Source organism: Conger conger, chromosome 19 (assembly GCF_963514075.1).
Source record: "Conger conger chromosome 19, fConCon1.1, whole genome shotgun sequence".
In the NCBI taxonomy this organism is placed as follows: domain Eukaryota; kingdom Metazoa; phylum Chordata; class Actinopteri; order Anguilliformes; family Congridae; genus Conger; species Conger conger.
This window is the reverse complement of record NC_083778.1, coordinates 9,552,067-9,565,167: the sequence shown is the minus strand read 5'-3', so window position 1 is coordinate 9,565,167 and position 13,101 is coordinate 9,552,067. Positions and strand designations below refer to the sequence as shown.

Here is a 13,101-nt window from a genome sequence, read left to right as displayed (position 1 = left end):
ATTGCTTTGTTACAGTGAATGTGGGAAATATCTATTTTTATTTTTATTTTTTTAATTAAGTAAAAATTGCAATCATTAATCCGTTTAAGTTGCTTGATGCGGCAGTGTGAATGGATATAAATTATATGCGTCAACAGCGAAATGCACGTCGCATAAATACGGGTATTTGATTTACGAGGTTAGCCGCTGATCAGAAATAGCCGGTGTGAATGACGCGCACAGGAAGAAGCGAAGCACATTAGAATTTATGGGCTTCCCTGAGGTAAGGATGGGGGGGGGGGAATCTCCCCCCTCGTGGACAGAAGGCCTCTTGATTGAGCTAAGTAGTCCATTTGCATGTCAAAAGCCCCCCCAGCACAAAAACAATACCCCATTCCCCTCACCACACACCAAAGAAACAGCTGACAATCCATAGAAGCCCGGCTACTTAGCCAAGGAGAGTCAGTGAAATCCGAGGTTACATTTGAATGTATTTTAATTTGTAAGGGCTATTTTTCCTTGTTCACAAGAGAGGAGAGAAAAAAAAGTTTGAAAAGTGAGATGACGGTTCATACGTTCTGTATTTGCTTAGTCGTGTGTGTGTTTGCAGAAGTTAAATGTCAAACTTTGCTCTTTCGGGTAAGCACACAGCGATGTAATTTAAATGTTTTGAAGAAGTTACTTGTTTAGTCTCTCATGCCAGACCAGAGATGGCCCACACGGAACATTATTCCAATGTTTCTGTGGCAATGTTGAGACAAGTCGTATATGCCAATATATGATATCGCCAAGGCTACTGGACGGATACCAGCAGCACGTGGTCTGAGGGAAAACATTCAGCTAACTGCGTGTGGAGGCGTCACGTCGAAAATCAACTGATATGGGAGACGTACAACATAGCTGAGATGGATTATAAGCCCCAGTGAATTGAAGATGTCGGATTCAGCCCTGTACGGACTGTGTGCGTGTTTTCACACTTCCCTCGATGCCCCCTTCCCAAGGGGGGTCCGTTTTAAACATGACTTGAATTTCTTTCCGAAACCAATTAAATATAGAGGTCAACTTCATTATTATGACTTTTTCAAACGGGTGCCCTTTAATGTCGTTTTTGGAAGTCCTTCGTGTCAGTCCATAGGGGGCAGCACTAGCCCATCAGATTGAAAGTACTCGCAATCATTCCGGTTATTGGCAGCTGACTCATTGGCTACTATGGAACTCAAGAAGCCTTTGCACATGTCCAAACAACGAAGACGTAGGTCCTAACACCCCGTCAGAGTGAAACAGAGGACGGTGAGCCAAAACCGATCATATTACTCAGCCCAAAAGCTCAAAGTATTTAGCTTTTGTCCCACATAACTTAATATAATTAAGTTCCTTTATCCAATTACGCAGTTGCTGGAACCATTTTGATTTATATTTCTTTTCGTTTTCCCAACCGTAGGAAGAGCTGGAAACAAACAGTAGTTTACATTTATGTTTACTTTCATCTTTTGTACTATCCCCGAGTTGTCCTCTGAGAATAACCCTCCCCCTTCGTTAAGCTCGTTCAGAAAGTGCTCTCGTTATTTTCCATTTGTCAAACTGAGTTCCAGTTATGCAACAGTGATTTTTATAAAGGTCACTCAATGTTCGGGAAAAAAAGACTTGCATGCTCTTAATAGTGTATCAGTAAACAAGGAAGTAATTAGGAAAATTCTGACTTGGCCAGTTAAAAGGATCTGTAAAACAGCCTACTCATACAATTATTCTGCCATTTAAATACTGCACCATGTGCAGTTGTGTATGTGTGATTTGTGTGTGTGTGTCTGTGTGTGTGTGCGTGTGTGCTTTTTTCCAAAACGCAAAAGGCAAGAGCTGTTAACCGTACATAAGAGCAGGTGCTTGTGGTTACACCGTTGAACGCTTACCGTACAATCAGACAGGACACCAGACATTATGTACAAAACGGTTTAATTGAAATTTCAGTATAAAAATAGGATCTCCATAATTGCAATTCACACTACTAAACCGAAGAAGAAGAAGAAAAAGACAGACATATCCAACACTGGGCCCTTATGCATCAGTAACAGGCATAGTTCCTCCCAAATTAAACTTCGCTGTCAGGAATTCAATTACAGGAGATCGTACAGGTTCAGTAACTTAACCGTTTATCCAAACCGCATTGCTTGATTTTAATATTTTTTAAAGATGCAACCATCCCAGACGCCGCAGATAAAGGTCTGTCGAGCTTTCACATCGATAACTTTTTTTTGAACAATCAAAAGTTAAACCTCAACGTTCTTACAAACAACTTTTGTACATTTGCGAAGTTAACAAGTCGAATTGAAACGCGTTCTCCCCCTCTAACGGGAATGCAACCGGAAGGCCATGTAAAAAAGAGGAAATTTGGGGGAATTTTCTTTTCTCATTTAGACAGACAAAAAAAAATGAATAAATAATAACCACAAGAGCGTGGAATGTCTACATAATAAACTTTACAAAATAAATACCCAGGGCAGGGAGGAAAAAAAACGAACAGAAAATACATTAGACAATATTTGTTTTCAAAAAATAAAAACATAAAATTTGAGTCCAGGAATATTGCATTGATTGTGCATTTTCACAGCCCTAGCCAGGGAAAACCTGGACAAGAGAATAAAAAGGGGGGGAAACAAAATAAAAATAAAAGCGCAGGACTCCAGGGGCACACACACACATCCCTACGTTAGATAGGGGGACAGGGTCGTCTTCAGTACACATTCAGAAAAAAGTACAAAAAGTCATACATGTACAAATAAAAACAATAAATAATAGGGACCGAAGAGAAAGCCAATTCGGACTGAAGTACGTGAGCAGCAAAGTAAGAGGCAGTGTAAGTGTGTGTTTCAAGTATTCCCCAAACTGTACGACCCTGTCATGCCCCCCCCCTCCCCTCAAACAACCCCAAACTGGGCCTGTAATCTGCACAGGGAGGGGGAGAGACCCCTCCCCACTCCCACAGGGTGCAAATTACAAACACTCATAACTGGCAAAAAAATAAAAATAAATCCCACAAAAAAGCAGCTTTCAAAAAAAGGCACTCAAAAGAAAAACAGACAAAATAAAAAAACAAAAACGCAAATAAAAAGTTGTCCCAGCTCTATAAGAGCAGACTCTTCGACCATCTGTGTAACAAATTAAATACAAAATAAATAAGTGCTGGTTAAGACCACCCGAACACTCCTGTTCCCCCGCGAGGAAACAGAATTACAAAAACAATGAAAGGGACTTATTTGGGAGGGAGGAGGGGGGCGGGGGCGGACGTTCCGTTTAAAAACAGGACAGGGAGGGGAGTGTCCCAGCGGCGGGGCGGGGCTCAGAGGCTCTCCTTGCTGGAGCTGGTGCTGGACGTGTCCGGGTCCAGGGTCCTCAGCCGGATCTCTCGCTCGTCCGCCTTGCCTTCGTCCTCGTCTTCGTCCTCGCCCGAGCGCATCCAGGGGTGCTCGAACACCTGCTCCAGCGTGGGCCGGTCGGACGGCCGCGGGGAGAGGCAGCTCTTTATCAGCTGCTGGCACTCTGGAGGGGCACAGAGGGAAACGGGGGGGTTACGCTGAAGCTAAGCTAGAGAGGCGGCATTGGATCAGCGGCTGGCACTCTGGAGGGACACCGAGGGAAACGGGGGTCACGCTAACGCTAAGCTGAGGCTACGCTAAGGTAGAGAGGCGGCATTGGATCGGCTGCCGGCACTTTGGAGGGGCGCAGAGGGAAACAGGGGGTTACGCTAACGCTAAGCTAGAGAGGCGGCTCTTTATCAGGTGCTGGCACTCTGGAGGGGGCGCAGAGGGAACAGGGGTTACGCTAACGCTAAGGTGAGGCTAGGCTAAGCTAGAGAGGCAGCATTTGATCAGCGGCTGGCGCTCTGGAGGGGGCGCAGAAACGGAGGCTACGCTAGCGCTAGCGCTCGCGCGGTGTCCGCGGAAACCCGACGCTCACCTGCGGAGACGCTCCTCCTGAAGCTGAGGCGGCCGCGCAGGATCTCCTCGTCCTGCTCGAACGGGATGTCGCCGCACACCATGTCGTACAGCAGCACGCCCAGCGACCACACGGTCGCCGAGCGCCCGTGGTATCTATGGTAGCGGATCCACTCCGGAGGACTGTACACCCTCGTACCTGCGAGAGGGAACAATGTGGAAAGGAGGGAGAGAAGAAGGGGGGGGGGGGGGGAGAGAAAACATTAGTCACGACGCTCTGGTGTTACAATACTGCATTACCGGCAGCGTCCTCGACACAACGCAACTATGCTTTGGAGCACACAGAAGGTCATTCTCAGTCTAGCATTCTTTTGTTACTGGACATTTTTGTAACCAAGCCATTGTTGGCTTGGGATCAGACCAGACTGCGACATTGTATAACTATACCCACTTCTCACAACCCACCCGCGCCCCCCCCCCCCCCTGGCTCCCCACTGCCAAAACCCTGGTCAGCGGATTGTGAAAAACAAAACCAAAACAGAACCAAAAATAAAGTCCAGGAAAAAAAACGTACTTCGCAGCTGTGTTTCAACGGCTATTTTAGGGCGCCGATCTGAAATCTCACTTTAATTCCTTATATGAGGATAACCTTTAAACCCCGCTGCTCTGTTTAAACAAAGCACCGTCTCTTCCCCAGAAATAAAAGCTGCGTGATACCCCCCCCCCCCTTCTCCAAGGGCACGAGTATCTTGGATACCAAACAAAAACACGAATCCGTGACGTGCCCATCACGTGGCCTGCGTGCTCAGGTTTCACAACAAACAGATGTGAAGTGTCAGCTGAGCGTTTCCACAATACTAAAATGGAGGGGGGAAGGGGGGCGGGGGTGCGTCGCATGATATGCAAAAAATACGGGACTGATATGACAACAGTCGAAAAAACATACTGTTCGAAAAAGCCAACCGTTTTAGCTATTATTCTAACCCCGTAAAGCACTTGTTTTCGTATTGGCTAACACGCTCGCCCATTTCCCAAGAAATAAGCCCGTGGGCACATCAAGTAGGGTAGTAATTAGCTTGCATTCTGTACAAATGATTGCAACGGGACGGTAAAATTACACGGAGCAACATTTCAAGTAATCGGGAAGATGCTACTGCATCACAGTTCCGGGGATACCTCAGAGCGGCATATCCGCATCCCCGAGTGACCATATTTGGCGATTCAAACTTATCCATCCTCATCAATCACTACCGACAGTTTGATACAGTTCTAGCCCGAATCTATACTTAGCAACGATTACAACAGAAAACAGGGTTCAGATTTTTTTTCAACGACGAAGATAACGGCTATTTTAATTTAACGAACGTTTCGCATCCACCAGGTTTCTACTGTATTCGTTGGAAAATGTGTCATTTCTCTGCACATGACACATAACTAAATAAAAATCCGGCTGCGTGCGTACCGTCGAAATCTGTATACACTGTGTCCTTGAGAATCGCCCCGGAACCAAAGTCAATGAGCTTGAGGTCCCCGCTGCGTAGGTCTACGAGGAGGTTTTCATCCTTGATGTCCCGGTGCACCACGCCGCAGCTGTAGCAGTGCCGGACAGCTTCCAGGACCTGTCGGAAGAACCCCCGCGCAGTCTCTTCGTCCAAGGCGCCCTTCTCGGTGATAAAGTCAAACAAGTCCTTGACCAGCTCGGGCCTCTCCATGACGAGGAGCCAGCCGTCCGGCCTCTCGTACCAATCCAGGAGCTTAATCACACCTCGAAATGTGGATCCCACTTTCTTCATCAATAGGATCTCCAAGGGAACCATCGCGCCATTCTAGAGGGGGGGGGGGAACCCACATTACGTTCATTAGCCACATCTGGGCGAATCGGACAAGCTAGCTAGCCGACATCTGCAGTTAATGGTATCCGTAGCTAGGTAAACCGCGTTTAAAATTGCCTCTCTTTACTTACAATCGTGCCCCACTCTGTCACCCTCTCCTTAGCCACATGTTTGATGGCGACCTGAAACAAATGGAATAAAAGAACATGAAAATGTACACCTGTATGCCTCATCATACAGTATTTTTGTATCTCGTCGCCACGTGCTCAAAGCATCGCTGCATTAGAAATAAAATAGAGGTCCCTTACCGGCGATCCGTCCGAGATGCGACTACCGGCGTATACGGTTCCAAATCCACCGCTTCCCAGTACGGATCCCACCTGATAAACCTTGTCAAATGGCTCCTTCTCCACTTTTACTATAAATAAAAAAACCCCGCAAGATTATAGTTGCACAGCTAATACAGTTTTAATTAATGCCGATTGCGAGCGAGCATCAAAATGGCTTCAGGTTTTTAAGGTCAAGACACAGAATCCGCTGCCAGTCATCTTCAGCGGTCCATGCAAAGATGCACTGCCAATTATGGGAATTATTTCGTTCATTAGATCGACTGGGTATGATTAAACACAATTACATACACGTTTGCGATACACCGTACAGTCGGATAATGTTAGTAGTTATCAACGTGTAACGTCTTTTCAATAACTTTTACGTTACGGAGACCCCACGTACCTGGCTGGAGCTGTATTTTCACCGGCAAGTGATCCATAGTCGTCGGGCTGCAAATCTGGGAAAATGAGCCGAACAGCATATTAAGACGTTTTCAAAACAACGAAAAGTCCAACGATCGGTAGTTTACGGTCCAAATCCGTGGAAAGGAGAAAAAAAAAAGGTTCAGCTAAATTAGCTCGCTGCTGGCTAGCAAGCTGGTTGGCTCAATCCAGTGCGCTAAATCCACCGCAAGTCTGGCACAAACGTTGATGCAGTTACTGTAGATCCAGATCCAAAAAGAGAAAATAAATCCGTAAAAAGATCTCCGAGTACGAATTATGGGAAATTCACAAACTGATTATGTCCAAACCAATCTTTGCTTGAAAATAGGACGTTTGCAAATTAACATTAAACGAATGCAGAATGTAAACTGACAGTCAGTTTACAGTATAGTCGATTTATGCGCAACCCCGTTCCCGGTTGTCTGGGCTTTCGCTCGTGAGGTCGCCCCTACTTAACGGCAATATTTTGACGCGTGGAGGGGTGGATATTCCTCCGCCTTGGCAACTAGATATAACCTTTAGCAGAACTTAACTGAAAACGCATATACGGCTGACATGAACTATCGAGACCAAAGCTCTTTTAAATCCGTATGAGTGCTAGATACGTTTTTATCTAATATTAGTACGATAACCTACCAATCCAATTACACGCACTACTTTAGTGTAGTACTAGACGCCCAAGGATTTCTTGTCTGAGGGCTTTGCATTGCGTTTCATTAGCGAAATGGAACACGATTTGCATAAGCAGTGCGACTCAGACCAATGAAATAACGGCTCTGTGCACCGTAGCGCCTTTCCAGACCAACCGGGAAACGGTTATTAGCATAGAATTGGGAGGATTTGAGGGCACGTGGCGGGAATTCCGAGACGCTCCCCCCCCCCCCTCTCCTGCACTCCGCAGTCCTCTGCAGATGTCTGTTAAGCGCCGCATGGGAAGATGGAGTGAGGGGGTACTGAAACGGGGCAAACTAGATTAGGCTCCAGAGATATTTAAAGTCACGGACCCCCCGTTTTGAGTAGCCTACTCTGCATGTTAGCATCAGTTATTTGCATATGATTTGACCTTGTAGGAAGCTGGTCCTTTGTTCAGTCAAACTTGTAGTTCTAAATTATCTGGCCAGTAACAATTTATAAACAGCAAAACAGTGTTCTTTATACAGTCTGAAGGACTTAAAAAAAGCAAGGCATGTCAATTACAATGCAGTGCTCAGGCGCAAGCTTCAAACCCTTTCCCAGAACAAAGTGTAACAATGAGGTGGCAGGTAACCAAATGGTCAGTGTTACCTCTGTATACATGTCTGCTGCCCTCGTGCATACTGAGGCAGATCGCATTTGCCAAAAGTCGCTTACAACCTTGAAATACACTCCCAAATTCAAAGGCCATCTAAGGTAAACGGTTTAGACTTGTCAAGGAAAAGAGGTAGCCAATCCTCTGTAGAAACGTCTGTGTGGTTAACGGCATCTATCAGTTACTATAATCACTACACTTCCACCAGAACCGTTTTGTTCATTTAACATTTGGCCTATGGCTTCTATAAAAAATATGGGCCAACCGTTTCTGGAAAAAATTAAAATAACACGCGACGAACAGAATTGTCATCAGCTATTGCCAACCTTCGGTGTTATTTGGCGTTCACTTGCAGGTACAAAACTAAGTTTTTGTTTCAGGTTTCATTAACCGCTATAAAATAATAGTAACGTCTGTCATTCATTGTATTTCATAATGTTTGCAATGAATTCCCTTGACAATCGTTTCTAAGTTATTATAACGTACGTCAGCCATACCAAATGGCTAAATTAGCTAGCTAGCTAACAAGCCGCTCAGACTTTTGTTCTTTCTTTGGAAGGCTGATTGGCTTGCAATTTCATTTTCTTAGTCTAAACATAATATTGATTTTAATGGTTATCCCCCTGGAATGTAACAACTACTGTGTAGCCAAGCAAAAAGCATTGGCAAACCTATATTATAACCATTTAAAGTGATGGAACCAGGTTGCAGTGGTATATTCGTGGAAGTTAATTGCATTTTGTTTTTGTATACACAACACAGGGTTGTTGCATAGATAAATATGGACACATACGTCGGCTGTTACTTGACTTCAGAGGTGACTTGACGTCCTGCCGTGCTTTTCTGTATTTTTATACAGTAAATGTTGTTTTCTCGAGTTGGGTGTATCTGCAGGCCGAAGACTTTGTGTGGGCGGGGTTCCTGTCACTCACTTTTCGGTGCGACCAATCAAATATTAACCCGACAAGTCAGTTGAATCAGTCTTCATCACTTTCTAACCCGGCCAATAGACTACGCGTTTCTTTCTTTACTATTTTATTTCCCCACCTCCTGTCAAATTACATGGTGTCTAACTGCAAAGAACGGTCGGGACGGTGATCGAGTGTGGACGAGGATCGCGATTAAGGTATGCCGGCCGACTGTTAGCTTGCTAAACAACAGAATAGTATGGCTCCATTTGTAACAATTGTTGTAAAGGGCGACATTGGCTCAGGTGGGTTGCCGGTTCGATCTCGCCATAGGTGTGTCGAAGTGTCCCTGAGTGAGACACCTTACCTAACCCCCAATGCTCCTGACGAGCTGGTCGGTGCTTTGCCTGGCAGCCAATCGCTGTTGGTGAGTGACAGCGTGTATGAATGGGTGAATGAGAAGCATCAATTGTACAGCACTTTGGATAAAGGCGCTATATAAATGGCAACCATTGAACAAAATACAGACTGGTACAGGTACCCTTCTGTGTTTGCACTGATCGTTTTTGTGAGAAATGTGAATGTTATTGGTTTTTGTAGATGCACTGTTTGGTATTTACTTGTCAAAACAACATTCCAATGAGATGGTTGTGACTATAGTGGTCTACACGTGCTGATCACATTAATATTGTCAATTGATGGACATTTTTAATGTAGCCTACTTATTACATATACACATTAGTTTTATAATTTGATGTAATTTCTTCCCTTTACTCCCAGGCACTGGGCACAGCCATTTTTGAGGGTCCATGTCAGTCAGGATGACTCCAAGGACCTGGACTTCAAATTCTACTCTAGCCACATTGTGTGAAAAATATCTTTAAAATAAACAAAAACTAAAAAAAAACAACAACAAATTGTCTAGTTAACCACGCCTTCATTTGGGTTTTGTTTTATTCTTTTTCCTCTTTGCAGTTTTATTCACGTTATTTAACTGGACCGGAACTTGGGACTGCAACCCAGGAACGGTTAACGAGAAATAAACGCTGTCCTGAGTGTACAAGCCTGTGTTCATTTGATACTCATGGCACACCCTGAGCAAAGTTGTCCTTTTTTAATCCCGGTGGTTACAGTAATACTCTTGTACTTCTCAGCCACTACTCTTGAGACTGAACCACAAATGCGACCTGCAGCAAATGTCAAACAATGACGAGGACGAAAGGCATCGCAGAAACCCGGCAAAGAAGTGCCGCGTACGAAACGTTGGATTAATTAAATCTGAGTGAGAGCTCTGAAATGTTATGAATGTTTAGAATGTTAATCTGTTCCTCCACAGTCAAAATAAATGAGACGACAGAACTTTCTGTGTGGTTGTCCAATGTATGCAGAGGGAGATCACATTGTGTCTCCGACAAATACTTATTTCTGTGTTCGTTGAAACCCAGTAAGTACGTGCAGTACAGACGAATAATGGTATTTTGGAATGGCCCTAACAAAGTGTCCCACAGCCTGTTGACTCTGTGGAAGAACTGATTTTTCATTACTTTTTAATGCGGAGATGTTAGCAGAAATCCTAAATCTTGCTGAACATTGCCGTGTATGGAAAGGTAGTTAGTTTTTTTTTAAGTTTTTTTTTTTTTTTACTCCATCAACATGAGTTCGACCTGACCTTGAGCTCCAGTTGGAAAAGTTTAATCTTTTCGTGCGGTGTCAGCCAAGGCGCGTGCGATAGGCTAGCGGGATACAAAGTACGGGATCAAAGGCGACCTTATCTTTCCGTGTAGGTACATTCTATAAATGTTTTAGCAGATACGAGCGTCTTGTAAAAGCAGAAATGTCGAGGGTGTCGTTCGGAGATGAAAGGCGCTGCTTGGCGAGCGTGTTGTTATGTGACGTGGGCACGGCTTATGATTGCCTGCGTCTGCCTTTTTTTTCCAGTTTATGTAGCGCACATGGCTGCCAAGGTCCTCTGAGCTTCCACCCTGCTGTGTGTACGTTTGCTTGTTTGGGGGCGTGGTGCAGCGTTCTGCATGGGTGGCCTAATACAGTGGCTCCCAAACTGCAAGTCGCAGCCCAATGAATGTGGGGTCACCTGAAAGGCTTTGAGTAAAAGTCAAACAAAATACACAGAATTTGTCTCTTTAAAATGCGCGAATGCAGGCTACCGCACGTCGAACGAGGAGCCATGAGAGGTTGTGGTATTTCGGCGATGTAGCCACAGCTAAACGGGGGTTGTTGGGTGCGAGGCGTGTGCGTGGGCGGGGGGCTAACTTTTGCGTAAATTTGTGAGTGTTCATTTGGGGTTTTGTCTCAAAAAAAAGTTTGGGTTGGGGTGTCTCGGTGGCGCAGCCTGTAGAGCACTGACCGCATGCTCACGATTCGGTTTGAATCCGACCGTCCGACATTTGTTGCATGTCTTCCCCTCTCTCTCGCTCCCATTCTTCCTGTCTCTCTATACTATACACTGTCCAATAAAGCTGAAAAAGGCCTAAAAAATATATTTAAAAAAATAATAAAAATTAAAAAAAAAGTTTGGGAACCCCCTGGTCTTATCCAATCACGGCCTGCCCTTAGACCAGGTTGGAACAGTCCAAGATGATATAAAGAGCGGGACATCCTCAGCTGCTCGTTCTGCCCTGCCGTTCTGTTTGAATAGGGATTTCATTGCCTCTACGTAACATTAATGGCATTTTGCAGACGCTCTTATCCAGAGCGACGTACAGTTGAAGCAGGAGACAATCCTCCCCTGGAGCAATGCAGGGTTAAGGGCCTTGCTCAAGGGCCAAATGGCTGTGCGGATCTTATTGTGGCTACACCGGGGGTCGAACCGCTGACCTTGCAGGTCCCAGTCAGGCACCTCAACCACTACGCTACAGATCACCCTTACATTGGGTGATGCCCCTGGGTGGACAGCACTGTGCCCAAATTGACACTCTCAGGCAGAACAAAACCTGGGGGAAGTTTTTGGTTGAAGGTGCTTCAAAGATCTCCCCAGTAAGCACCTTGGTATGACCTTGGTCCATCACGGAGGCTGGGAAGGTTTCCAGTATCGACTAAAGCTCGAAAGTAAATGAGTAACTAATTGAATCCGGAGCACATGTTAAGTGTGAACAGTGAAGGTCATAAAAATGCAACTCTAGGTATTCTTCAGTGACAGTAAAAGGCAGCTCAGCACAGAGTTGGAACAGGTGGTAAAGTTTGGCAATGGTAGCTCACTATCTAGAGATATCAGGAGAGTTATGTACATTAGATAATGGGCAGTTCAGGAACAGTGTCTACTTTGAGGAAAGATCCATGCTCAACATCTTCGCTAACGAGGATAAATGATTTTGATGTTTCCACTTATTGTCTTCATCACTGAAATGGTGTTGTTCGGCAGTCGTAATAATGTTTGGAATGGCCAGTTGTGCCAGAAGTGGACTCCGGTTGCCACAGTGTCCTCAGGTGGCTGCAGAATGCACATTTTTGGTGATATTGTCATCAAATTTGAAAGTGGATTTGTCCAGTGTTTTGGCTGTGCCTCCATTGTGTTTCTAAGTGCGCCAGGCACATCCACAATAATCTCCGTTCCGCAGTCCTCCTCAGCTGTGTGGTGCAGTTCTGTCTATTGAAGGCTGTGCAGTGGACAACAGGCAGACTCCAGGACACCTGATCAAGGTGTCACTTTGGTGGAGATATTGCCGACCAACCCCCTCCCTGAAGAAAATCATTATTAATTATTCCCGATTTCTCCTGATTAATCGGGAGCCGCTGTTCTTCAGACAATAAGTGTCTCATAAGGCACCGGGCTTGGGTTTGGCTGAAGTGCTTTCACAGCTGATAGCCGGAGAACAGAAACTCCGGTAATGTCCAGCACCTGGGCCAGACGCTTGTGGACGCGTATACATTGAGGGTGTGAACATTGTGCATTCCCTGGTGAATGGGGTAAAGCTGCACCCGGGGCTGAGGGACGCTGCAGTCAGTTGTGTGTCACAGCGTTGGGCTCATTTCGCCCCGCGTAGTTTTGGCTCCGCGTCTAAGTCCCGCTCTGGTTCCAGCTTCGCGGGAATTCTGGCCCAGGACTTCAGAGGAATTTGGCGCATCTGCTTCTCATTCCGGAGCTCGAACGCAAACGCACACGACAACGGACGCAGTTCCTGTCGCTCCGCTGGGAGGAGAAGACGCACGACCGGTGGGTGGGGGGGGGCGGGTTAGGGCAGTCTCCTGCGACCTGCTGTTTTCTCTGCTCAGATTCCCGGCCTGAGAAACACAGTCTTTCAGCGCGTATGATGATAGCTGAGGCCCGACCGTATCTGTAATTTAAAGTCCGTTTCGGGACACTGGAAACCGAGCAAAGCACCGTGTAGGAGTGGGTCACCACAATAGTGGCCAGTGTAACCTCTCTCTCTGGCT

The 13,101-nt window shown here is 45.7% G+C and overlaps 1 protein-coding gene across 1 annotated transcript; it reads right to left on the bottom strand.

The window, feature by feature from the left end:
• Positions 1–1,912: 1,912 nt before the first annotated feature.
• Positions 1,913–7,187, bottom strand: LOC133118996 (serine/threonine-protein kinase pim-3-like). Its single transcript, XM_061229345.1, has 6 exons — positions 6,473–7,187; positions 6,049–6,158; positions 5,872–5,922; positions 5,371–5,734; positions 3,931–4,107; positions 1,913–3,513 (listed from the first exon to the last, which is right to left on the bottom strand). The coding sequence occupies exons 1-6, from the start codon at positions 6,549–6,551 to the stop codon at positions 3,314–3,316; spliced, it is 981 nt and encodes a 326-aa protein (XP_061085329.1). The 5' UTR covers positions 6,552–7,187; the 3' UTR covers positions 1,913–3,313.
• Between the last annotated feature and the right edge of the window lie 5,914 nt (positions 7,188–13,101).